Raw genomic sequence first — 25,904 nt, forward strand, 5'->3', positions numbered from 1 at the left:
TTTGTACACAGTGTCTTCAAAATCTAATGGTATTTCACACTTATAGCATATTTCTGTTTGGATGCTAAATGTTCATTGGGTGTCTATTTAGATTTCATAAAACTTAAAATTGAAAAAGTAGATTCACATACCCAAGTTGTTTCAAACATATTAATTTTTTTTTAAATATTTGAAATTAAAGTTAAGTTTCTCAGTTACACTAACTCCATTTAAGTGCTTAATAGCCGCATGCAGTTAGTGGCTACCACACTGGACAAGGCAGGTGTAGGACAGTTCTACCATTGCAGAAAGTTCTGGTTGGTGATGCAGGTGTAATTCAATTCATGGAAAAAACTGAGTGGCTGTTAGTAGCAGAACTGGGACTTGTTTCTAAAGAGTTTCATAAACGTTAAAAAAAACACCCAGAACATCAACCCTACAGAAGACAAACAGTCAAATGAATTTCAACACACTGATTATAATGCTTTAACTATTGATAGAGAAAATTTCTAGGAGGAATAAACAAGCTATGCTTGGTTGTCCCACATAAGATTTAAATTCAATACTTATACCATGGAAGACTTCAGGTTATGTTCAGGAAAGAATTTGTGTGTGTGTGTGGCAACATAACATAAAACTTAACAATTTTAGCCTTTTTAAAGTGTACATTTCAGTGGCATTAAGCACATTCACCTTGTTGTGAAACCACTATCACCATCTACCTCCAGACTGTTTGCATCTTCCTGAGCTGAAACTCTGCACCCATTAAACACCAACTCCCCCGCCCCCGTTCCTGGCAGCCACCTTTCTATTTTGCCTTTGAATTTGACTCCTCTAGTTACTGCATATAAGTGGAATCATTTGTCCTTTTCTGTCCTGCTTATTTTACTTACTATAATGTCCTCAAGGTTCATCCATGTTTCAGAATTTTCTTCTCTCTCTTTTTTCTTTTTTTTTTTACAGAGATAGAGATAGAGTCAAAGAGAGGGATAGATGGGGACAGACAGGCAGGAACGGAGAGAGATGAGAAGCATCAATCATCAGTTTTTCGTTGCGACACCTTAGTTGTTCATTGTTTGCTTTCTCACATGTGCCTTGACTGTGGGCCTTCAGCAGACCGAGTAATCCCTTGCTCCAGCCAGTGACCTTGGATCCAAGCTGGTGAGCTTTGCTCAAACCAGATGAGCCCGCGCTCAAACTGGCGACATTGGGGTCTCAAACCTGGATCCTCCGCATCCTAGTCTGATACTCTATCCACTGCGCCACCTCCCGGTCAGGCCAGAATTTTCTTCCTTCTTAAGGCTGAATAACATTCCATTGTATGTATATGCCACATTCTAAACACTAAGATAAAATTGACATATAACATTGTATACATTTAAAGTGTATGACATGTTGATTTGGTATATTTATATATTGCAATATGATTACCACCATAGCTGTAGCTACCACCTGTATACATCATATAATTATTTCTTCTTATTTTGACATGAGAACATTTAAAATCTAGCCTCAGCAATTTTGAAGCATATGATTGTTGGATATTATCATTAAACTGTGCATTAGATCCCCAGAACTTATTTTCCAGTGGCAGTTTTGTACCCTTTAACAATATCTCTGCAATTCCCCAAGCCCCCAGGCCTGGATGACCGCCATTCTACTGTTTCTATGAGTTCAGCTTTTTAATAATACACATATAAGTGATACGGTGCAATATTTGGCTTTTCCTATCTGGCTTATCTCACTAAGCATAATACATTCAAGGTCCATTTATATTGTCAGAAAAGGCAGGATTTTCTTCTTATGGTTGAATAATATTTCATTTTGCATATAGATAGATATAACACATTTTCTTTATCTGTTGAGGGATATTCAGGTTATTCTCATATTTTCTCTATTGTGAGTGATGCTGCAGTGAACATGGGAAACCTTTATAATATCCTGTTTTCAATTATTCAGGGTATTATACAGAAGAGGTATTGCTGGATAATATGGGAGTTGTGATTTTGGGGAGAACCTCCATACCATTCTCCTTGGTGGTTAACATTTAAATTCCCACCAATAAGGTACAAGGGTTTCCTTTTCTCCACATCTTCCCCACCCAACACTTGTTGTCTCTTGCCTTCTTGATAATAGCCATCTTGATTTGCATTTCCCTGATGATTAGTGATGTTGAGCACTTTTTGATGTATCCGTTGGCCATATGGATGTCATCTTTGGGAAAATGTCCATTCAGTTCCTTTGCCCATTTTAAAATAGGATTGTTGGTGGGTCTTGTTGTTACTGAGTTGTATGAGTTCTTCATATATTTTAGATATTAGCCTATTACTTGTTACATGACTTACAAACATTTTCCCCATTCTTTGTGTTGCCCCCGCCCTTTTTTTTTTCTTTTTTACTTTTGCTATACGGAAACTTGTTAGCTTGATGTAATACTACTTGTTGGTTTTTGCTTTTATTTTTTGTGCTTTTGGTGTAATATCTAAAAAATCATGGCCAAGACCAATGTCAAGGAGCTTTTTCCCTATGTTTTCTTCTAGGATTTAATTTTTTTTTTTTTTTTTACTGTATCAGGTCTTATGTTTAAGTCTTTAATCCATATACATTTTGAGTTAATTTTTGTGAGTTACGTAGGATTGGGATCTAATTTTATTTTCTTTCATGTGGTTATCCAGTCTTCCAACACCATTTATTGAAGAGACTGTCCTTTCCTTATTGAGTGTTCTTTGGCTCCCCTGTCAAACATTAGTCGACAGTATATTCAGGGGATTATTTCGAGGCTCTCAGTTTTGTTGTATTAGATTATGTATCTGTTTTTATGCCAGGACCATGCTGTTTTCTATAGGGTATAAGAACAGCTTGAGATGAAGAGGTGTGATACTTCCGGTTCTGTTCTTCTTTCTCAGGGATGCTTTTGTTGTATTAGATTATGTATCTGTTTTTATGCCAGGACCATGCTGTTTTCTATAGTGGTATAAGAGCAGCTTGAGATGAAGAGATGTGATACTTCCGGTCCTGATACTTCCGGTTCTGTTCTTCTTTCTCAGGGGTGCTTATGGCTTTCTGGGGTCTTGGTGGTTCCACACAAAGTTTAGGTTTGTGTTTTTTCTAATTGTGTGAAAAAAATGCCATTTGAATTTTGATAGGGATGGCATTAAATCTATAGATGGATTTGGATATTGTAGACATTTTAACAATATTAATTAGTCCAATCATGAATATGGGATATCTTTCCATTTGTTTGTATCTTCAGTTTCTATTATCAGAGTCTCACAGTTTTTATTGTTCAGACCTTTCACTTCCTTGGTTAAATTTATTCTTAAGCATTTTATTGTTTTTGGTGGTATTCTGAATAAAATGGTTTTATTTCTTTTTAAAATATTTCATTGTTATTATATAGAAATGCAAATTCTTTCTGAATGTTCATTTTTATATCCTGCAATTTCACTGAATTCCTTGATTAGTTCCAACAGTTTTTCTTGTTGTTTTCTTTAGGATTTTCTCTATATAAGATCATATCATCTATAAGATAATGACAATTTCACATCTTCCTTTTCCTTTAGTGGTTTTGTTTTGCTTACTTGCTCCAGCTTGAACTTTCAGTACTATGTTGAGTAAGAGGTGAACGCAGGCATCCTTGTCTTGTTCCTGATCTTAAAGTCTTTGTCTTTTACTATTGAGTATGATGTTAGCTATGGGTTTGTCATATATGGTCTTTATTATGTTGAGATTTATGCCTTCTATACCCAATTTATTGAGAATTTTTTATCATGAAAAGATGTTGTATTTTGTAAAATGCTTTTTCTGAGTCTGTTGAGATAATATATGGCTTTTATCTTTCATTCTATTGATGTGGTATATCACATTTATTGATTTGAGTATATTGAATCATCCTGTATCCCATGGATAAATCCCATTTGGTTATGGTGTATGATTCTTTAAAAAAATGTTTTTTATTGATTTTAGAGAGGAAAGAGATGATTTGTTTTTTCCATTTATCTATGCATTTATTGGTTGATTCTTATATTTTCTCTGACCAGAGATCAAACCCACAACTTTGGCATATTGGGACAATGTTCTAACCATGAAGATACCTGGCAGGGTGTGTGATTCCTTTAACATGTTATTAAATTTAGTTTGCTAATATTTTACCGAGAATTTTTGCATGTTCATCAGAATTTGTGGTCGATAGTTTTCCTGTAGTGATCTTATCTGGGTTTGGTATCGTGGTAATGCTGGCCTCATAAAATGAGTTTGTGAATGTTCTCTCCTTTTAGATTTTTGAAGTTTGAGAAGGATTGCTGTTAATTAGTCTTTCAATATGTGGTAGAATTCACCAGTGAAGCCATCTGGTCCTAGGATTTTTTTGTGTTTGGAGGTTTTTGATTACAAATTCAATTTTCTCACTGATTACTGGTCTATTCAGATTTTCTTTTTCTTTATGATTCAATCTTGGTAGGTTGCATTTTTCTAGGAATTTATTTCTTCTGTTATCCAATGTGTTGGTTATAATTGTTCATGGCAGTCTTATGATCCTATGAATCTTTGTGGTATCAGTTATAATGTCTCCTGTTTTATTTCTGATTTAATTTCTTAGTCTTCTTTTTTTTCTCAGTCTATTTAAGTTTGTCAATTTTGCTTGTCTTTTTATAAAACCAGCTCTTCCTATTATTTTTCTGATCTCCAATTCACTTATTTTTGTTGTGATCTTTGTTATTTCTTTCCTTTGGCAAAGGTTTGGCTTTTTTTCTCTCTCTCACTGGTTCCTTGAGGTGTCAAGTTGCATCGTTTGAGATCTTTCTATTTTCTTAATGTATGCATTTATCACTACCTAGTAATCTCCCACTTTCCAAAAGTTTGCATTGTGCCACTTTACTTTTATGAAAGGCCTACATTTAAAAAGTAATGGCTTTTTTGATAAAAACAAAAATTCTATTTGGATTTCTTTCAGTTAACAAAAACAGGTAGTAATATAGATCTTTTGTAAACCAAAGTGATGTCATTCAATCTTTTGAAAAATAGAGGACATTCTTCCCTTTAAGCCATTTTGGTTTACAAAAGGTTTCATAGGAACATTGTACTTTTGGATAGTCGGGAAATTTGCAAATATTCCTTGGAGAACTGCTTTTACAGTGTCCCAGTTTTGGGTGTGTGTGTCTATTTTCATTTGTTTCAAGATATATATTTTTTTATTTCTCCTTTGGTTTATTCTTTGTTCATGAGTGTGTTGTTCTGTTTCCACATATTTGTAAATTTTCTAGCCTTTCTCTTGTTGATTTCTAGTTTCATCCCATTGTGGTGAGAAAAGGTACTTCATTTGATTTCAATATTTAAATCTGTCAGGATTTGTTTTGTTTTCTATCTTATGATCTATCCTGGAGAATGTTCTGCGTGTACTTGAAAAGAATGTGAATTCTGTTTTAAATATCTGTTAGGTTCATTTGGTCTACTATATGACTCAAGCCCAATGTTTCCTTGTTAACTTTTTGCCTGGATGATTTATCCATTGCTGAAAGTGGGGTACTGACATCTCCTCCTATTATTGTATTACTTTCTATTTCTCTCTTCAGATATGTTAGAATTTGCTTAATATATGTAGGTGCTCTAATATTGGGTATGTTGTTATAGCTTCTTGATGAACCAACCCTTTATCATTATATAATGACCTTCTTTGTCTCTTGTTATGGTTTTATGGTTCAAGTCTAGTTTGTTTAAAAAGGAGCATAGTTACCCTTGCTTTCTTTGGCATACTGCATTTTGTTTACATGTTCAACCAGCAGTGAGCATTGGTGTTGTTTCCATCTTTTGGCTATTGTGATTAATGTTGATGTGATGATATACAAATATCTGTTGAGGTAGTGATGATTTATTTTTTCATTCTTTATCATAATCATATTCATTAAGCTTATGCAATGTACAAATTAGTAGCAGTGGAAATGTTGCTTTGAATAGGGGGAATGTCTCTTTGTTCTAGTCATATTTTCTGAGAAACTATGAAAACTGCTTTGTTTTCTTGCATTGAGAAGACATTTTATACATTCATCCTCTATTAGATATTGTCATCATTTACTATACCAAGTATTACCTCTTCTTTATCACTGCCTTCAACCTTGTCCACCCACTAACCCTTTCAGATTGTAAATCCCATGAGACTATGGATTTTTGGGGTGTTTTGTTTACTGCTATATTTTTGGTGCTTAGAACTGTGCCTGGTACACAGTAGGCCGTCAGTAAGACCTGTTGAATTAATGGTGCTTGAATGTTAACCACCTTTATGTTTACTGGATAGCATTTCCAAAGGCTCTAGATTTGGCTTCTTTTGAACATCTGAGTATTTGCTTCGGGGTAGAGCGTTCTACTACACTGACAAGTTTATAATTGTTATAGATCTTATAAACTGTTAGAGATAAGAGGAACAATTGTGCTGTATTGGGAGATGAGAAAAGATAGAGATGGAATAGAGAAAATATAGCAATGGAATTTTTTCTCTCTCTAATTTAACTGTATTGTCCCCAAAATGGAACTGTGAAGAACAAAAAAACTTGTACATTGAAACTTGGACTTAGGAAATAATAAAGAATCCTTTGACCTTAACAGTGGAGGTTCAATGACCCAATTATCATCAAAAAGATAGAGACAAACGAAATCACCCCTTTCTGAAATGAAAATACTGTTCCCTCTTAATGCCACTACTTACTGATTTGTATTGTGGTCAAAGCAGACACTACTACAGCACAGTCTCAGTTTCAGTCTTGTCGTTGTCTGATACACACATTAGAGTTTTTAAAATAGCAAGAACTTTAAAACATTACTATAGGGTAGGGGACCTGGCCCTTTCTCTTGTAAGCTCAGAAACTTGACTCTGAGAGGTAAGATGATATCCGGGAGGATTTTTTTAGCCTCTGTCTTGGTTGGAGTCATTTTCCTTGTCTTGGATTTTAGTAAGGATATAATCTCAGTTGTAGTCAGAAAGGGAGATCACAATGACAGGTGTCACATCCACCAATCAATCCTCTCCTTGATTGCTGAAGTTTGAAACGTCCCTATATTTATCCCAGAAAACTCTGTATGTTCTTTTATTAGCAATAGGGAATTAAATTTCCTATGTACACAAATTAACTTCTAAATTATAAGAGAAACAAACAAAAACATTACCAGCGAGAGAGCAGGACCTCCTGTTCCAACTCAAAGCTTTCCGAAAATAACTTCTCTCCTCTTTCCCTTCTCCACATTTTCTACAGATTTTTTTTTTCCTGTTTGAACTCATCATGTAGTTATTGCCTTCTCTGAAAAGTAGATTTTGTTCAGTAACCTAATTAAAGTGAAAGAGGTCAAAATAGATTTTTGAAATGAAGAGTATTTTAAGCCATGTAGCTATATTTGGGCAATTCTTAAAAATGGAGAAGACATTTTTTAGGGAGATTTAAAACAATTTTGTTTCAAATAAAAGACTTTTACAAAAAAAAATAAAAGGATGTAAATTGGCTTATAGTAAAAAAACAAATTAATAATTAAAGAAGGAAAAGAAAAGAATATATTTTGTAGATAAGCCAAGTTCATGGGCTTGTACATCAAATTTTATACACTAAAACCACTCGACAGTGGGTGTAAAGCTTAATACCTCCCTCCTGTCTTAAACTGGTGACGGCAAACTCTGGTTCTTTACCTACCCCATCCTCACCTCACTTCACGTCACCTCAGCCTGTCTCCAGGGAGCTCACCGTGACAAAATAACCTCCAAATAAATTTAATTTTGATTTTAAAATATATCCGCATATCCACCTTATTATTATTCTTTGTTGGATGCAAAGGGAGAATGAGGCAAAGAAGAGAAAATTGTAAAGAAAGTGATTGTTATCCTCATCTAAGTCTGAAGCTGACAAGTAAAACACCTTGCACACAATGAGAGAAAAGCTGTGTCCATTTGCCTTGTGTTTCATCCACAGCTCCCACGCATGGGGAAGGCCAGATATTTGCTTCCAGAGTATTAGGCCTTTCCCTTAGTACTTAGTACAGTTTATTTTTTGAAGTTTGGAGAAAAACAGCAGCTCCTTCTGATCTTAGCATTCTATAGTTTAAAAATTTCATATACTAGAAGGGTTTTAGCAGAAAATGAGTTTTGATTATTATAGATTTGCAGCAATCTAAGAAAGGCATGGAAACAAATTCTGGAAAACAGTCTTTATTTTGAAACCCCATTATTCTTAAATTACAAATTCATAGTTTTCATGGAGAATAAATAGTAAATAAAATGTAACATATGGAAAGGGGACTAAATTGGGGGGGTAGTGAGTAGATGACATCTTTTTTCTTCTCTGATTCCTACTAATTGTATACAAAAATATACGTTAGATATGATAGTTCTCCCTTCCTTAAGAAAACAATATTTGGAAATTCCGGTATAAAGCTAATTTGCCATGAGGAAGATAAAGACCTTTAGTAGGGTATCCAGGTCCCTATGGGAATTAAAAAACAACAACAACACACACACCATGTGGTGCAATCTGTTACAGTCTACAAGGAGCGGAGGGGTGGAGAAGGCTCTATGGGGGCCAGGCATAAACTCATCTCTGGGAGTTTTTGAGGTATTAACTAGAAATGAGAGAACTGATACAGCTAAAACCTAGAAATACCATCCCTTCTGCCTTAAATCCTAACCCAGAATATATTAAATTTATGTGCTCTTTAAAAACTATTTAGCAAGTTAGTTTAGGGGCAAAAAATCTGAACCTTTTTTGAGATAAATTGCTATTCATTCTGTATTTTAATCTAACCTACTGGTGATTTAATTTACAGAACTCAAGTGTGCACTCAAATATTTGAGGATGTTAATGTATCAACCACTGTTTAATTTTGGAATGTGCCTACTTGCTTGACACAATATTTTACCATCTCAACAAATGTTTAGCCTTTTTTTCACTTGACTAAAGAGAAATAAATTTCATATTGCTTCATTCACCTTCTTATGTGCATATGCTGAGAAAGATTGGATGTTAAAAAAAAATCCTCATGTTCCTTTCTACTACATCTAAATCTGTTTACCAATTCAGAGCTGCTAAAAAGTGCTGTATTCTCCTGCTAAATCAACTGGATCGCTAGAAACCAAACTGTAATGCAACAGGGAAGAAAAATTATCAATTTATTTTCGTGACAGAACATTCTTGAGAAAGTATAACATTTTCTGGTCTCAATGCCAGCTTTCTTTTTTCTCCCTTTCTGTCTTCCTTTTTTGAAAGGCATTTGGCTTTTAAGTCGACATTCTTTATAGTTATATAACAGTACTAATATTTTGTGACATTTTGTATTGTGACACTATAGATGAAATTGTCATCGGACTGACATTCTGTGCTGTTTATTCCTTAATTACAACTGTTAACACTGTGGAGAAGTATGCTAATCTGCCAGCGCATATTATGAAAACAACGTTATTGTTATCCACACCAACACCCACTCAACAGGATATTACCAAGATGGTAGTTTCAAGGAACTTATCAGCACAATGGACATTTCAATGGTTGGTTTGTTTAGCTTGTCCTATTATCTTCTTTTAAAGACGCAAACCAGTTAGAAATAGAAAAGTGTTCATTGTAACACAGCATAGACTCCCTTTATTAGCAGTCGTCTCTATCATTAGAAAAGTTACCGTTTTTTGGAATGTTCAAGCAGCAGTGTACTGAGGAATCTCTGCGCTGTTTAAGGTTGCGACCCAAAGCTTTCTGGCTGACAGTTGTTTCAGAAATAATGAAAACAGAAGGGAGAGGGAAGGGCAAGTTTAAAGATGAAAAGATGAGAGAGGAGTTGTTTGCATTCACAGGGTTGGCAAGTCAAAATCCAGTAACCATCCCCAGCTCTAACAGGGACCCGTTTTCAGAACTAACTCTGAGCCCTGCTGAAACTGGCTACTTACCAAACGCTTTATAGTTAGGTTATTTCCTGCAGAACTTTTAGACATTTGATTATCTCTGAGGAACAAAATCCTCTGAATATATTTTCTGATAAATATTATTATACTCACAGTTAAGTGTCACTCTTTTCATCTATTAAAGAAACTAAAAGAATAGCAAACAACCACTTTGACCCTGTGCACAGCCTTGTTCCTTCCTATAATAAAATAATTGAAAAGTAAAGATTCTAGAAAATGTAAAATCAGAACTCATAACTGGTATTCACTGTTTAGATAAGAATGACCAAATGATTTTTGTTGAACAACACACACAATAGTCATTTAACAATTTATTTAATAAACAGTCCATCTTTCAGTATTAGTTTTTAACACTTGCATGGGTTTGACAGAAAGCAAATTCAGGCCCTGGAAATAGTAGCAGGTCTCTAAGGGATAGCTTGAGACTGGCCAGGAGTTTCCCAGGTCTCTACTGTCATGAAGGAGGTAATGGGACAATATGAATATATTCAATTCCTAAAATTCCTCTGATGACCTGTATCTTCTTTAATATTCAGCTCTACTAAACAGGTTTTTTGAACTAGTATGTGAAGAAGTTATCACTGTGTCTTCTTTCAAATAGTATTTTCTGCTTCATTTTGATTTTCAATACCAATAGGATATGGTGCTCTTCCTAAAAGAAACTGTTCCCATTTGGGAATATATTCTTCTACTGATGCCCAGTAAAGAGTCTGGGGGAAAAAAAATCCAAAGTAAAAAATCATATCAAGCAATTGAACTTGGCTCTTCATAATAGTCTAAATGTTTATTCACTTAAATGTGCATGTGCATGTACACACACACACACACACACACACACACATATATATGTAGAATACACTTTCTCTACAGAATATTTTATGTTAATTTTAGAAAAAAATCTGGCTACTTACTAGTGTTAATTTTCCATTTTCTCAGTAAAACCAGGGCCTGGCAGAATTACAGGTTTTAGAATTTTATTGTGATTTTACACGCCCTCTTGTGGCCAACCTTGTGATTATTACCAGTAGTGTCATTTATGGCTGCCAAGTCATTAGATGTTTTTAATGTTCCAAATCATATCAAGTGATTACCCACACTATAATTATTACAATAAAATGATTAAACATGAATTGCTTTAAAATTAACATAAAAATATTTGACCTAGGATGAGATCAAGAACTGAAATGTAACTAATATGTTACAGGGTAGGATTCAGAGGAATTGACCCCTTAATTGCATGGGGGAAACATTTTTTAAAATGCATCCATGTTTAAAAATGACAAAACACTTGATATGACAAATTTTGATTTCCTTCCGTTTTTTTGCATAACAAAAAATAATTCCAAGATGATCTAAGCATGTTTTCATTCAAAGCCCGTGGAGGTTGAGGTGCTGTGTTCCTGGTCTCCCTCTGGTGCTCTCTGAGTGAGGGAGCTCAGCCTCACCGCACCCGTGTGGGAGCTGTAATGGTTTCTGGGGTGGCTGCCCTAAGGGGGCCAAAGAGGAAGCTGCCAGAGGGTCTGTGCCACCAGAGGGCACTGATACAGTTCGTCACTACCGCTCTCGCTTTGGGAAATGCAACCAAAGAGTTAGGTAGCATTAAGAACACATAATGATTCACTCTGAGCATTAAAAAGGTACATGGGTTCTGACAGTTGTCAATGGTGAGGGATTCTACATATCTATACATCCACGCATGTGGTCTGAGAAACAGCCTGACATACTTCAAATAAAGGCCATCCTGCTGTGCAAGACTGGCTAAGAAAAATACCACCCGAGGCCTGTGGTTGGGACTTTCTCCACCATTCATGGCTGGATTAACCCCTCCTGTGTGGGCGCTGTACAGGCCAGACGAAGGTATTGGAGAATTCAACAAAGAGAAAGGCATGTCCAGGGCACAACTTTGTATCAGAGTTTTTCTCTCCTTGATTGCCAGCTTTTTTTATTACTCTAGATGACACAGAAAATTGAGGGGCAGATTCTGAGCCTTTAAATTTTAGTCTATTCACATCCCTGGTTAGGCAGCAAGCAAAATTGTATTTGAAAAAGGTCATTAAAAATATCAAATCAAATTATTTTATATGTAGTAAATTTCCTTTCATCAAAAATACATTCATATGCCAAATATGATTTATTTTTGCTAACCATCTTCCCAATCTGTTCTTGACAAAAGCCACACTACACTGCATAAAATGCACTTAAATAGTGTTGGTTGAATTTCTGGTGACGAAGTGAACTCTTGCTACATGTAATATCAGCTAACAGGAAAAGCACTTTGGATAGGCATATTGTCACCTTAATATTTAGTGCATGTTGTCTGTTAGGGTTTAACAGGATAATTGTTTTTGAGTGACTTGGTAAAAGATACAGGATATTTATAAAATTTTCACTTGATAAAAACTTTTTAAAAGTCAAAATACTGCCCTGGCCAGTTGGCTCAGTGGTAGAGCATCGGCCTGGTGTGCAGGAGTCCCGGGTTCGATTCCCGGCCAGGGTACACAGGAGAAGCGCCCATTTGCTTCTCCACCCCTCCCCCTCTAGTTCCTCTCTGTCTCTCTCTTCCCCTCCCGCAGCCAAGGCTCCATTGGAGCAAAGCTGGCCCAGGCACTGAGGATGGCTCTGTGGCCTCTGCCTCAGGCGCTAGAATGGCTCTGGTTGCAACAGAGCGATGCCCCAGATGGGCAGAGCATCGCCCCCTGGTGGGCATGCCGGGTGGATCCCGGTCGGGCACATACGGGAGTCTGTCTGACTGCCTTCCAGTTTCCAGCTTCAGAAAAATACAAAATACAAAAAAAAAAAAAAAAGTCAAAATACTTATCAATTGCCTATGTCCACAGTATGGCTCTGTGGACATAGACATATTAGATACATCTTGTTTATTTTAATTGAGTAAATAAATCTGTATATACACACATAACCGCTCATTCATTTACAATGCTGAGTCTCTTCTTGAACATTCATTCCAAAGAATCTCACCTCAAGAGAAGCCACCTCAGGCAGTGGACGTGGGTGAGTCTGGGTCTGTAGAGACTTTTCTGTGGCTTCCATATCCTGTAACAGGCATCAGCATTTGACAACAACATGTATTTTCGTTGCATGCACAAGTGGCACCTGTCACAGCTGTAGCAATAGCCCATATCTCTCGCCTCAGCTCTTCTCTGGGTACAGCATGAAAGATGGGAGGGCACTGAGGCGGGAGAGCTGAGCACTGCTTAATTAATCAGCTTCAAATACAGAATGTAGGGCTTCTTATTTTAAAATAAAAGGTGGGAAGTGGTACTTCTAAGTTCTGCTTTATCATTTTAAATAGTGTCAATAATTCTTGCAAAAAAACTTCCTCTGAAACTGCTCAGAGTACCAACTTAACTCTAAAATCATTAAAAACAGACAGATGGATAAAATAGTCACATACTCAGATACTAAAAACAGTCAGCTACCCAGACCCATACTGTGCTAACCTCAAAAATAAAGAGACTGGCCTGACCTGTGGTGGCTCAGTGGATAAAGCGTCAACCTGGAAATGCTGAGGTCGCTGGTTCGAAACCCTGGGCTTGCCTGGTCAAGGCACATATGGGAATTGATGCTTCCAGCTCCTCCCCCCCTTCTCTCTCTCTGTCTCTCCCCTCTCTCTCTCTCTCTGTCTCTCCCTCTCCTCTCTAAAAAAAATAAAAATAGAGACTGGTTCTATCCGGATCATGTGAGTGATACTGTATATGAATGACACATTTCACTTGTTCAATATTCCACTTTAAAATTTTTATAACTAATGCAAATATTTCTCATATTTAAAAGGTCAGTAAGGTACCTCAGCACTTTGCAACAAGAACCTTTTCACTATAATATCTAGATTTTTAGTACTTGATTTCTAAGGTGGTCTTGGTAGCCAGTTTTATTGCTAGGTGGTACCTCACTCAGTGATGGCATTCAAGCAGTGTGCTTTAATTCCAAGCTTAACTTGTAGATGTATTTTCTCTTATGGTTGTAGCAACACAGGGTAATTAAACTTAATTTGTATCCTGGGAAAGATTTGACCTTGGTGCAGGCATAAAGTTCATGCCCAGAAATGTAGGACCTTCAAAGTTGTTCCTGAAACATTGAGTTCTGTTTAAACACACACTCCCCATGTCAGCACCTGTGTGGTCTTGTGCTTGCTCGTATTTGTCAGGGTCAAAGGCCTTGATTGAAGGCCATGAAAAATGTTGTCTCTCCTCTGAGCTTACTGATTTGATAAGAAAAAAGTTGCCTGATCCATGTACAAGCATTGGAGCGATCTAAGCCCAGGGCTGTTGGACAGACGGAGGGAGGAAGAAAAGGGCGTGGGAATGGGGTGTGAAGGAGCCAGCACTGAACAGGAGGAAAAGACAGCAGATGGCAGCGGCGCAGAGCACGGAATGGGTGTGAAATGGAAAAGGGAAAAACAGGAAATTCCCTAAAGGGACTCCCCAAAGTTGCACAGCCATTAATGCACCTGCTGTCTATAGGAAGGTGATTTGAGGAGGAAAAGAAACATCACTTTGGGAAAGAAAACCCCCTCTTATTAGCATGCTGATCCCATCCCAGAAGTCTACATCTAAGACATGCGCAAGAGCTTTGATGCTAATGCTACAGCAGATAGGGAAGAGCTATAGCTCTTAGCTAGCTACAGCAGATAGCTAACTACTCTTCTGTAATTACTTTGAGATGTGATGAAGTCCTGGAAGAATTTTTTACTTTTATAAAACAAACGCCGTATTTCCCCTATGTATAAGACACACCTTGATTTTTGGCCCCGAAATTAAAAAAAAAAATGTATTACATACCGTTATTGAACTCAAGTTAATTTATTCATCATCAAATTCATAAAGCTTCTCATCACTGTCAAAATTCCCATCCATTAGCTTGTCCTCATCTGTGTCTGATGACGAATCACTATCTTCAACAGTGAGTGCAAAAACAAGCACGAAAAAGCGGGAAGTGCAAGTAAATATTTACAACCACTATATAAAATGCACCCAGTTTTTAGACCCCGAATTTTTTGGAAAAGTGTGTCTTATACATGGGGAAGTGCGGTAGAATAAAACTACAACTCCAATTATACCACTATTCTAAGAACAATTGTAAAGTTATTGTTACTGGTGTAATGTAGATGTCACTAGTACCTTTAGACAAGATTATAAACATTTTTCTTAAAGATCAGAACATAAATATACTGAGTATCAATGACAAAAGAGCAGATCTGCAACCAAAGGAGCAGGTACAAATGGGACACGTGGCTGGGTAGAGCAGGCCTGTGGTTAGTAACTTGGCTGTCACCTCTATAGCACTTCCACAGGAATTGTCACCCTCCAGAGACTTCTTCCTGAAGTGCGGTTTCACTTGCATAGATGTTTTGCTTACCTCTCTGGCTCCTTGTCTTTCTAGTTAGCTGGCTCCTTTTCTCTCTTTTATCTTACGTGTGGTCTTCCTTAAGATTTATGACATCTGTTATCATCTTTTTACTTTTTCTCTATCCAAAATTGTCTCCTCCCTAGCTTCAGCTGTTTGTGTAGAGGAAAGGATCCTTTTCTTTTTAGCCCTTATTTCTCAACCTAATAAAATGAAACTCATCTTCTTGCCACCATAGGTATTGAATGTATAATAGTGGAATTCTATTCACCCAGATACCCTGTATCTTCAACTCTTCTAATTCCCTGCCATTTGAAATTTCAAAGCTTCAGGGTATCTCCTCTAGCCTTTTTATGTCATCCCCAATGCTGTAGCCTTCTTTTTACACTTATTCATTCAATGATTACTTACTGAATACTTACTTGGACTTATGCCTAGACTATCTATCATTTTACTTCAATTCATACTGAGCATGGAATTGATTAGTTTTGCTAAAAACTACTTTAAATAGGTCCTTACCTGGGTTAAAAAAAGAAAATAATTGATACCCACTACACAGAGGATGAATATGAAGTCCTTAGCCTGACTGAAAAATTTCTTTGACTAGATGCTGCCAGAGGAAAGGACTAGCAATTACATTTGAAACGTTTTATATTTGTGATGAAATTCATTTAATAACATTTTATTTAATAGATTTCATTTGATTTTATTAAAAGTGTTTACTAGAGGCCCTGGCCGGTTGGCTCAGTGGTAGAGCATCGGCCTGGCGTGCAGGAGTCCCGGATTCGATTCCCGGCCAGGGCACACAGGAGAAGCGCCCATCTGCTTCTCCACCCCTCCCCCTCTCCTTCCTCTCTGTCTCTCTCTTCCCCTCCCGCAGCCAAGGCTCCATTGGAGCAAGGATGGCCAGGGCACTGGGGATGGCTCTGTGACCTCTGCCTCAGGCGCTAGAATGGCTCTGGATGCAACAGAGCGACCGCCCGGATGGGCAGAGCATCGCCCCCTGGTGGGCATGCCGGGTGGATCCCGGTCGGGCGCATGCGGGAGTCTGTCTGAATGCCTCCCGGTTTCCAGCTTCAGAAAAATACAAAAAAAAAAAAAAAGTGTTTACTAGAAAAATTTACATACACATGTGGCACACATTGTATTTCTGTTGCACAGCACAACTTAGATTTACCAATTTATATGAATTCTGGAAATCAGAGGAACATACCAAATCATACCTCATAAATGCAACTAGCAATATCTGGACTCCGGGAAACTATAGAACAAATTATCTGGTCTCTTCAACAAAGAAATTAAAAGGACAAGGGGCCTTTTAGAGACTTAGGACTCCTAGCAATCAAGTACAAATTGAATTTCATTTGGTCCTGATTCAAACAATGTAAAAAACATGTTTATAAGATAGGGAAATATGAGGAATTATTGCTAATTTCTTAGATTGATAATGATATTGTGATTTGGCTTAAAATAGTTATCTTTTAGTGAAAAACACTCAAATAATAATATAATATGCTGAAATATTTGCAGATGAAACAATGCAATGTTGAAGATTAGCTTCAAGATAATCCTAAGGGGTGGCACTGGCCAGTTGGCTCAGCGATAGAGTGTCGTCCGGGCGTGTGGAAGTCCCAGGTATGATTCCAGACCAGGGCACACAGGAGAGGCACCCATCTGCTTCTCCACCCCTCCCCCTCTCCTTCCTCTCTGTCTCTCTCTTCCCCTCCTGCAGCCAAGGCTCCATGGGAGCAAAGTTGGCCCAGGCGCTAAGGACGGCTCCATGTAGAATGGCTCCGCTTGCAGCCGAGCATCACCCCCTGGTGGGCATGCCGGGTGGATTCTGGTCCAGCACATGCAGGAGTCTGTCTGCCTGCCCCCCATCCCCCGCCTTCTCACTTTGGAAAAATACAAAAAAAAAAAAAAAGATAATCTAAGGGGCTGAAGCTGGAGGAGAAGTATGAATGAAACACAACTGGCTGTGTTTGGAGAATTAGTGTATCAGGGTGATAAGCACATGTAAATACATTCTTCTAGTGCTTCTTCTACACAAGTCTGAAATTTTTCATAACAAATCCCAAGTTTCCAGTGTGTGAGGGTGAAAGTGTTACATAGTGGCAGGGGTCAGCAGCCTGTATGAATGAGTTGACTCATGATTAGGAAAAGTCAAACCAGCACCGAACTCATGGACTGAGATCTTATTCCCCCTCCCTCCCAACCCAGCAATGTGTATCTCCCCATAAATGTCTAGAGTGAGCCCAGCTGTGACTGGGCTGGGTTTAATCTTTTAATCTGCTGGAGGTATGATTTCAGGGATAGAAAAGATAAGATACTAAAGCATGAGTTACTGGGTCAATGGTACAAGGAACACTTAAGCATTCATTACACTTATTCTTCATTGCCTTAGAGAAAGTGAGAAGTGAAGAGGAATGGCACACACATGGGCCTGCACGTCACTGGCCACCCTGGGTGGCAGGCAGTGTGCTGAATGCACTGTCTGACCACCACCTGCCAGGCGAAGGCTTCCAGGACATCAAGAATGTGCAGTAGCACTGTCCCATTCATTCCCACCCCGGACTGTTTGTACACCTTCGTCACGAGATGACATTCATTACCACAGAACTGCCCTTTTTGAGTAAAACTAAGTTTTCTGGGGATAAAAGTGGGAAATATTCATTGAAACAAAATCCTCTTTACAAATATATACCAACTATGCTTATGTTTATAAAAGGCAGATGAAGTTCACCTTATTAATACTAACAGAAAAATCACTCAGCCTCTTTTCAAAGTCCACTGTCTGTTACAGTATTTACTGAAACCTTCACTGTGAGTTTTCTTCACTGCTTATATTCATGTTTGTTCTTTTACTAATATGTTTGAATCTCTGAAGTGATTAGTCTCTTCCTAGTACTCCTCTTTAAAAAATATTCTTTCATATTCTTGCTAATTTATTTTTGCAATTGCATTTAGAGAAATTTTATTGGGTGTGATACACATTTTGCTGGGATTTCATTAAATCTAAAAATAAAACTTTGTGAAAGCTGACTTTAGAAGAACAATACTCCCTAGTCAGGATTAAGGCATTTATCTCCACTTAAATCTCCCACTGAAATGTAATCACTTTTTTATACAAATCTAGCATACCCCTTGTTAAGAGCATTCCCATGAATTTTATAATTTTATTGCTAATGTGAAAGTGAAATGTAGGATTGCCATTAATTTTGTTTACCTTCTATCCCTTAATTTTGCTCAACTCAATACACTAGTATTAAAACAATTTTGGCTTTTCTAAGTATATAGTCATAGCATTTTAAAATGCTAGTGTTGTACCTTCCTTTCCAAAAGTTAAAGCTCAGTCCCTTTTCGTGTTTATAGTACTGACCAGAACATCTAAATAAAATCAAATAACGGTGATGATATAGGGCATCCTTATTTTGTTACTACAATCTTTCTAGGAATGCTTTCAAGAGTTAATGGAACCATTTTTGAAGCACGTTCTGCACTTAAGTATATATCCTGATATAACTCAACCTTTTCTAGACAAGGGTTATTGGATGTAGTTATGGTTTCCTCATCTCTACATGAAGGAATTAGAGAAGATTTGTGGTTTTCACAGGTCCTTAGAGCCACAGGAGAGCTGGCAAAAAAAGGGCTAAATGGGTGGGACTTTGGACCAAAGTTGTCCACGTTTATTTACTTTACATATTTGGGATAGTGACTATGTTAAGGAGACTGCAGACCTTTAGATGACAATCTAATTTAATCTGTATGCTTTTTTTTTTTTTTTTTTTTTTTGTGTGTGTGTTTTTGTATTTTTCTGAAGCTGGAAACGGGGAGAGACAGTCAGACAGACTCCCGCATGCGCCCGACCGGGATCCACCCGGCACGCCCACCAGGGGTGATGCTCTGCCCCTCCGGGGCATCGCTCTGCGGGGACCAGAGCCACTCTAGCGCCTGGGGCAGAGGCCAAGGAGCCATCCCCAGCGCCCGGGCCATCTTTGCTCCAATGGAGCCTTGGCTGCGGGAGGGGAAGAGAGAGACAGAGAGGAAGGAGGGCGCGGGTGGAGAAGCAAATGGGCGCTTCTCCTGTTTGCCCTGGCCAGAATCGAACCCCGGTCCCCCGAACGCCAGGCCGACGCTCTACTGCTGAGCCAACCGGCCAGGGCCTAATCTATATGCATTTTAACGTCTCTCCCAACACAAAATTTTGTAGTCAAGTCCTATTAATTTTACTTTCACAATGACATTAAAATTATTTCCAAAGATAAAAAATTGAGAGAAAGCAGAATAAAAAATTGCATATACAACTATTCAAAATATGTAAAACAAAGACAGGGAAGAGACAGCATCTGTATCTGAGATATAATAGGTGCTCAATAAATGTTTATTAAAAGACTATAAGAAAACATACAAAAATATATTAATTCCTAGATAGGATGAGGAAGTTATTTCATCTTTGCTCTTCCAAGTTTTTTGCAGTGCGAATATATCACTTTGATAATCAGGGGGAAAATACTATATCACTCTGGTTTCTGATGACTATGAAATGGTTCATTATTTTCCTTCTAGATATGATGAAGTTATTTTCTAGTTACTATTAAATCCAATCTCTCCATTCTCAAAATCACATTGCATCTAAATAGCAAATGAATCCTTCTTAAATACACACTCATATGTTTATTACATAAGTCTTAATTTTTTTTTTTTGCTCAAACACTTTCAGGTACTATATTATCTCTACATATTGGGTCTCAACTTACTCATTTGATCTCCCAATACATTTTCAGCTTTTTCCTGTGACTTTCCAAGCTAGATAGCTCATGGCCCCCTGAACACTAATAGGCCACTCATTCTTTTACACTTATTCCTAGAATAGGAGTGCTGAGTATTCTATATGACTTAATGTTTGATCATATAAAGTTCCATATTTTATGTGTGACAACCTTACTTCATCAACTAAGCCTGTTAACTACTTAAGGTCAAGAACTCTGATTTATACTTATTTTGTTGTCAACACTTTCTAGCCAGAACCAGCTAACTAGTAAGAACCCTCTGGCCATTCATTAAATACTTGCTCATTAAAAGATACTTAAGAAACAAATACTACCTTACTGATTGCATATAAGGAGCACCCGAGCCTTCAAGCCTCCTAATTTAGTTTTTCTGACTTTTCATAGCAAATTCCAGATTATCCTATATATTTCCGTTTAAAAATAAATATTGCAAACACCATTGGGCAAGTAAGACATATGGCAATATAGAATGCTTTGGTAGCACTATGGCTGTGACTTAAATTACTGTGGATCAAACTGCCAGAAGCTGAGAAGATAAATGAATTTTCCTCTTCCTTTATCCTCTAGTGAAGACAGAAGATAACTACATCATGCCTATCGATGAAAATATTTAACAATAAAAAACTGAAAACACTTCTTTATAACTTAAATAATATAGCCTTACTACCAAATGTTTTAGTCATAGGATCTCTTGGAAGCTTGACTGGAAGCAACTTTTAGGGTTTTAATTATGGATGAAGCCATACAATTCTGGAAGCAAAGTATAGCAAGCAGCCAAAAATGTTACACATATATTTTACTCCAAGTGGGCAAATTGGCCAAATGGTGAGGCCCTGCGCAATCACACACTTTGACCACCCCCTCCATCACCATCGTAAAGGATCTTGAAAATCTGTCATCTTAGATATGAATTCTGTGTGTTGACTGTAACCCCACTAAGGCAAAATCAAGTTCTTGTTTTTATGATGTTAAACAGTTTTGAGGTACATATAAACACAATATAGGTACTTTATGGTATTTCAGGATCTCCCTACAAACAAAAGAAGATGAAAGCTGGAAAGCTACATCTTGTATTTATTACTTATTGCACAAAATGGGGCCTTAAAATTCCTTCTGTAGTCATCAATCTTCTGGTTGATTGAAAACATTTAGCTTAAGAAAACCACGTTTTTTTTCATTTAAAAAATAAAAATCCATACTTATCTAGATAACATGGATCTAAAAAACAGATAATGCTTCATTAATTCTATTTATTATTCATGACAAAGACAATATATAAATCAAAATTACAAAATTCACTTAAAACCTTTTTGCAAGGTGGAAAAAGTCTTTATATTCAAGTCATGGAAACTTACCTTTAAAAGACTAAGGTTCCGCTTAAAAGCAGTCTCAGCTGCTTGAATCTGAGATGCCTTTTCCTTGTTTTGATCTACCAATTTGCTCTTCATTTGTTGAAGTAACTTTAATCTTTGTGCTACTCTAGAAAAAAATGAAGATTATCCTATATCAAGTTTTTTTAAAAGGAGACATTTTATTGCTTGACCAATATAAAACATTCACTTTTTCATTGTACTTCACATTAGGTTCAACCTATTTGGAAAGTCAATTGGTACGTCAATTAATAAGGCAGTGAGAGACACTTAGGTAGTTCAATAAGTCTGAATCTGGATAAAATTGTTTTAATTATCATTAACATATATATTATAAGTACATGCTTCTGTCTTTTTTTTTAAGTCTCTCTGGTCTTCTGAAATTATTTTAAAATGTTGAAAATATGTTTTAATTTTTGGTGAAAATGCAAACTGTAATACACATCCCTTTGTACACATACCTCCACACACACACATCCATCTAACTTGCTATATGAAACCTTCTGCTTAACACTTCAATACACTTGAATCTCATGTTACACATTTAGAATTGTGCTAAACTTCCATATGTTTGAAGAAGCAATAAAAATAATTTTTTCCTCTTTTTTTCAAGAGAAAGATGGTGGTTCCATAGATGAATGAGAGGCTGTGTGTATGTATGCATACTCACCACAAGGTAAAACAGTAATTGAAGAAAGATGTAAAAAGTTGTAAGTGAATTATCAAACTACTTTGTTGTATATAATATACTTTAAAACTTTCTCACTGGCCTGACCTCTGGTGACGCAGTGGATAAAGTGTCGACCTGGGAATGCTGAGGATGCCAGTTCAAAACCCTGCACTTGTCTGGTCAAGGCATATATGGGAGTTGATGCTTCCTGCTCCTCCCTCCTTTCTCTCTCTCTCTCTCTCTCTCTCTCTCTCTCTCTCTCTCCCTCCCTCCCTCCCTCCCTCCCTCCCTTCCTCCCTCCTCTCTAAAAATGAATAAATAAAAAAAATTAAAAAAAAACTTTCTCACTGGACCAATGCTCATATGACAAGTTTTGGTCCTCTTGAATGATTACTAAGTAAATATGTCAGATGATAGAAAATACGTAAGTGGCAAATATAATAGTCTAAGCATTTCCCAAATAGTTGTGGAGATTCTAAAGAAATGCTGTTTCATAGGGTTGTTATTGAGAGTAGGACTAAAATTTGATATTTCAACAGTCATTTTTATAATTAAAATATCTTAAAAGGCCAAGGAAGAGGGCCCAGTAATTCATGAGAGGAAAAGGAAAGCATGAGAGCGCACAGCCAGAGGTGCAGAAGGGCTAATACCAAATCCAAGTGCAAAGTGGCTATATAATTGCAGGGCCTAGTGCAAAATGAAAACGTGAGGCCCCTTGTTACAAAACTATTAGGAATGATAAGAGTGCAACATTAGAGCATTAAACCAAGTGCAGGGCCTGTGGCTGCACAGGGCATATCCCCTGAAGCTGGCCCAGGGGGAGAGGCTTGGAGAAGTCCAGTAAATGTCAGTGCGTAGCCTAGAAAGGGTGAGAGGAAGGGTGAAATTTTCTAGATATTAGTAACAAAAGTAAAAACATAATTAAACCTTTTAATCTTTGTTATTCTTAAGAGACAATGACATTCCCTGAGACCAAAATCTCGCAAGTGTCAGAAAGTTAAAATGACACACTTTCAGATTTTTAAGTCTTCCTGTGCACAAAATGTTTGACTAATCAAGTCAGGGCAATGAACCCTTTGAGTAGTGAGATATTTTCATGCTCACTGATCCCCACGAGTGAGTTTTTTTTTTCCAAAAAATGAAATTAGTTCCAGTTTGTTTTATTAACTAAAAATCATGTTTGATAATCAATTTATGGAAACAAGAAGAAACATACATTTGTCATCATAGTACAATTGTACTCTGGGTGGTCATGAGGCACAAGGACATACATGAATGTTTGTACTACTCAAAGGGTTAATACATTTAGATTTGGCCTTTTAAAAAACTTACATTTCTTCATGACTCTTAGAAAGGCGAATTTCTTGAGCAAACAAGGAAGTCATCTTCAGTTAAAGCTGCCTTATAAGCTTTCTGCAAAATAATAAAAACATTTAAAGTTACTTCTACCATGTCTTCAGGTTCTCAACTTTTGATCATTTTATTACTTGATCCCATCGATTCTCTCAGAAGAGAGAAAACTTGAGATGTAATAATGTATGAAACATTTTTATTTCCAATGCATAGCTGTTCTTATGCCAGATGCATCTAAGAATAGTGAATCAGGTAGATTCAACACATTTCATATTTCCCCTCCCCCTCCACCCCACACTTTAACCTTAAGCAGAATTTAAAACAAACAAGCAGCTGGTACTAAGATTAGTAAACAGTTTATTGACTCAACAAAAAGAAAAATATCTACTCTGTAAAATTCAACACAGGAACCTCATGCACATCACACACACACACACTGAGAGAAAAAGGCAAACAAGTGTGAGAACCAACTGGATATTCGTGGTCTTCCCTTTATTGGAAGACTTCCCAGTCCTACCATCTCTTTTCCAAATAGGAAAGTATTTTTTATGTGTAACTGGGGGGGAGGGGAAGCACCATTGGTCCCTTCACCTTCCCCTGGCTGCCCAGGACTCTCACTTGGGAAGTCTGGGATGCACGTTTTCAAAGGACATGAGCAAGGTCACTTGGCTTGGCTAAAAAGCCCTGGCCAATTTAGAAAGAGGTCTAGAGAAGTGCTCTGAAGGGTCCGAGCCTTAAGGCAGAATCATCTGACACGGTATAAAACTTGAAGGTGCCTGCCTGGAAAGACAGGAATGAAATTACTTCCTGGAACGAAGCCCTGGCTTTTCTAAGTTTTATGAAATGAAACACTGTTAATCGCCCAGGTGTCCCGCGCTGATGGAGAGACTGAGCTCCTCGTTCAGCGCGAACGCAGAGTGCAGGGCGCCGGGCCAGCCGAAACCGCACGTGGCGCCCGCCCTCCGCGGGTTTCCTCCTCCAGGCAGCCCTGTCTTGACGCCAGCACCGAGGACAGCGGTCGCTCACGGGGTCCTCAGCAAGGATCGGATTACAGATATTTTCCGCTCAAATTCCCGCAGGCCAATTCTTGCTACCTCCCTCCCCGTTTCCAGGGCAGCATCAAGGAAGTCTCAGGAAGTTTATCCACGGTAACTCCTTTTCTGTGAGCCTGCCATCAACACTTCAGACAAACCCACACGCACTCTTGCCTTCTGAACCCAAGAGCATAACCGGCTGAGTCAGGAACCTTCCAGTCATCCCAGGTCCCGCTCACACCCAGAGGACTCACGAGCTTTGCTCATCATCCCAGCTCTCCCCCATGAACATCGTCCCCACCGGCCCTGCAAGGCACCTGCGCTGCCTGAGAAAGTGACGCACCCACCCGCGTAACGATTCTGTGGGAGCTCCATCACCGAGCCCCGCTGGGACCTCTTCCGGGAAAGTGAGGAGTCTGCGCAGAGTCTGGGTCTCAGCGTGGACAGGGGCGGGGCCACGCTGCCATATCTGCGCATGCGCAACTTGAAGTGATGTCATGGGCATTATAAAAAGGCCTCTGAAACCCAGATAGTAAGGCTGCGCTTTTCTGCTACTCTGAGGACTGCTCTTCTGTAGCTGGTTATTAAGAACCTTGGGGAAACTGCATTTGTTGGTAGCTAAATCTCAAGGCCTTTTAAAATGAGACCTGAATGTGTTCAAAAGCTTTCAGAGAGTGAAGCTGATTTGGGTTTTTTTGTTTGTTTTTAAAGGAATCTTTTTTTTTTTTTTTAAGATTTTATTCACTTTAGAGAGAGGAGAGAGGAAAGAAAAAGACAGAAGGTGGGGGAGGAGCAGGAAGCATCAACTCCCATATGTACCTTGACTGGGCAAGCCCAGGGTTTTGAACCGGTGACCTGAGGGTTCCAGTTGGATGCTTTATCCACTGCGCCATCCACTGATTTGTTAAAAGCTAGAATGTCACCGTGGAATGTGGATGTGAGAAAAAACTCTTCCAAGTAGTCCCATGTGTTTGAATGGACTTTGAACTCAGTGGAAGCACTTGACTTTGGAGACTTCCGGGCTGAGTGGCGCGCTGAGCAGAGCAGCAGAGCGCCTGCCCACCAGTAGCTCACACAGAGGAGCAGCGGTATGGATTGTTCACCGTCTTTAGTTTGTGTATCGGTCGCTGTATTTACCTGGATTAGCTCTTCATTGAGTCCCCACTATGCCTGATGAGATAGATAGGTACCATTATTCTCACTGGACAGAGAGGAAACAAGCTTGGTTGTTTATTTAGTCATGGTTTGAAGTCAGCGGAGCCTTTATTAAATTTTCCACAGCCCACAGGACACCCACTTGAGAACCATTCCTTAGTGCTGTAAAGTGCATCCTTAAGCATCCTTTTTGCCTTACAAATAACTTAATGAGTTATGTGGTACCGTCCTTAAATTACAGAAGAAGAAACTGAGGTTCAAAAGAGG

The 25,904-nt window shown here is 38.0% G+C and overlaps 1 protein-coding gene across 4 annotated transcripts; it reads right to left on the bottom strand.

The window, feature by feature from the left end:
* Positions 1-10,200: 10,200 nt before the first annotated feature.
* On the bottom strand, positions 10,201-24,895 carry CEP15 (centrosomal protein 15). Of its 4 annotated transcripts, none has more exons than XM_066352070.1 (5): positions 24,830-24,895; positions 23,428-23,508; positions 21,411-21,534; positions 12,878-12,952; positions 10,201-10,611 (listed from the first exon to the last, which is right to left on the bottom strand). In XM_066352070.1, exons 2-5 carry the CDS (start codon positions 23,478-23,480, stop codon positions 10,495-10,497), a joined length of 369 nt encoding a protein of 122 aa, XP_066208167.1. In that variant the 5' UTR covers positions 23,481-23,508; positions 24,830-24,895; the 3' UTR covers positions 10,201-10,494. The 4 variants fall into 4 exon arrangements, with proteins under 4 accessions (XP_066208167.1, XP_066208168.1, XP_066208169.1 ...); XM_066352071.1 differs by having other exon boundaries at positions 24,800-24,888; XM_066352072.1 differs by having other exon boundaries at positions 24,826-24,879.
* Between the last annotated feature and the right edge of the window lie 1,009 nt (positions 24,896-25,904).

Source organism: Saccopteryx leptura, chromosome 10 (assembly GCF_036850995.1).
Source record: "Saccopteryx leptura isolate mSacLep1 chromosome 10, mSacLep1_pri_phased_curated, whole genome shotgun sequence".
NCBI classification, from domain to species: domain Eukaryota; kingdom Metazoa; phylum Chordata; class Mammalia; order Chiroptera; family Emballonuridae; genus Saccopteryx; species Saccopteryx leptura.

Coding starts and splice junctions, on each gene's coding strand:
- CEP15 (XM_066352070.1), bottom strand. CDS start 23,480: ATGACTTCCTTGTTTGCTCAAGAAATTCGCCTTTCTAAGAGTCATGAA. Junction 12,953..21,410: donor GGAACCTTAGTCTTTTAAAG/GTAAGTTTCCAT, acceptor TGCCTGTTACAG/GATATGGAAGCCACAGAAAA. Junction 10,612..12,877: donor CTGAGGTGGCTTCTCTTGAG/GTGAGATTCTTT, acceptor TTTTTCCCCCAG/ACTCTTTACTGGGCATCAGT.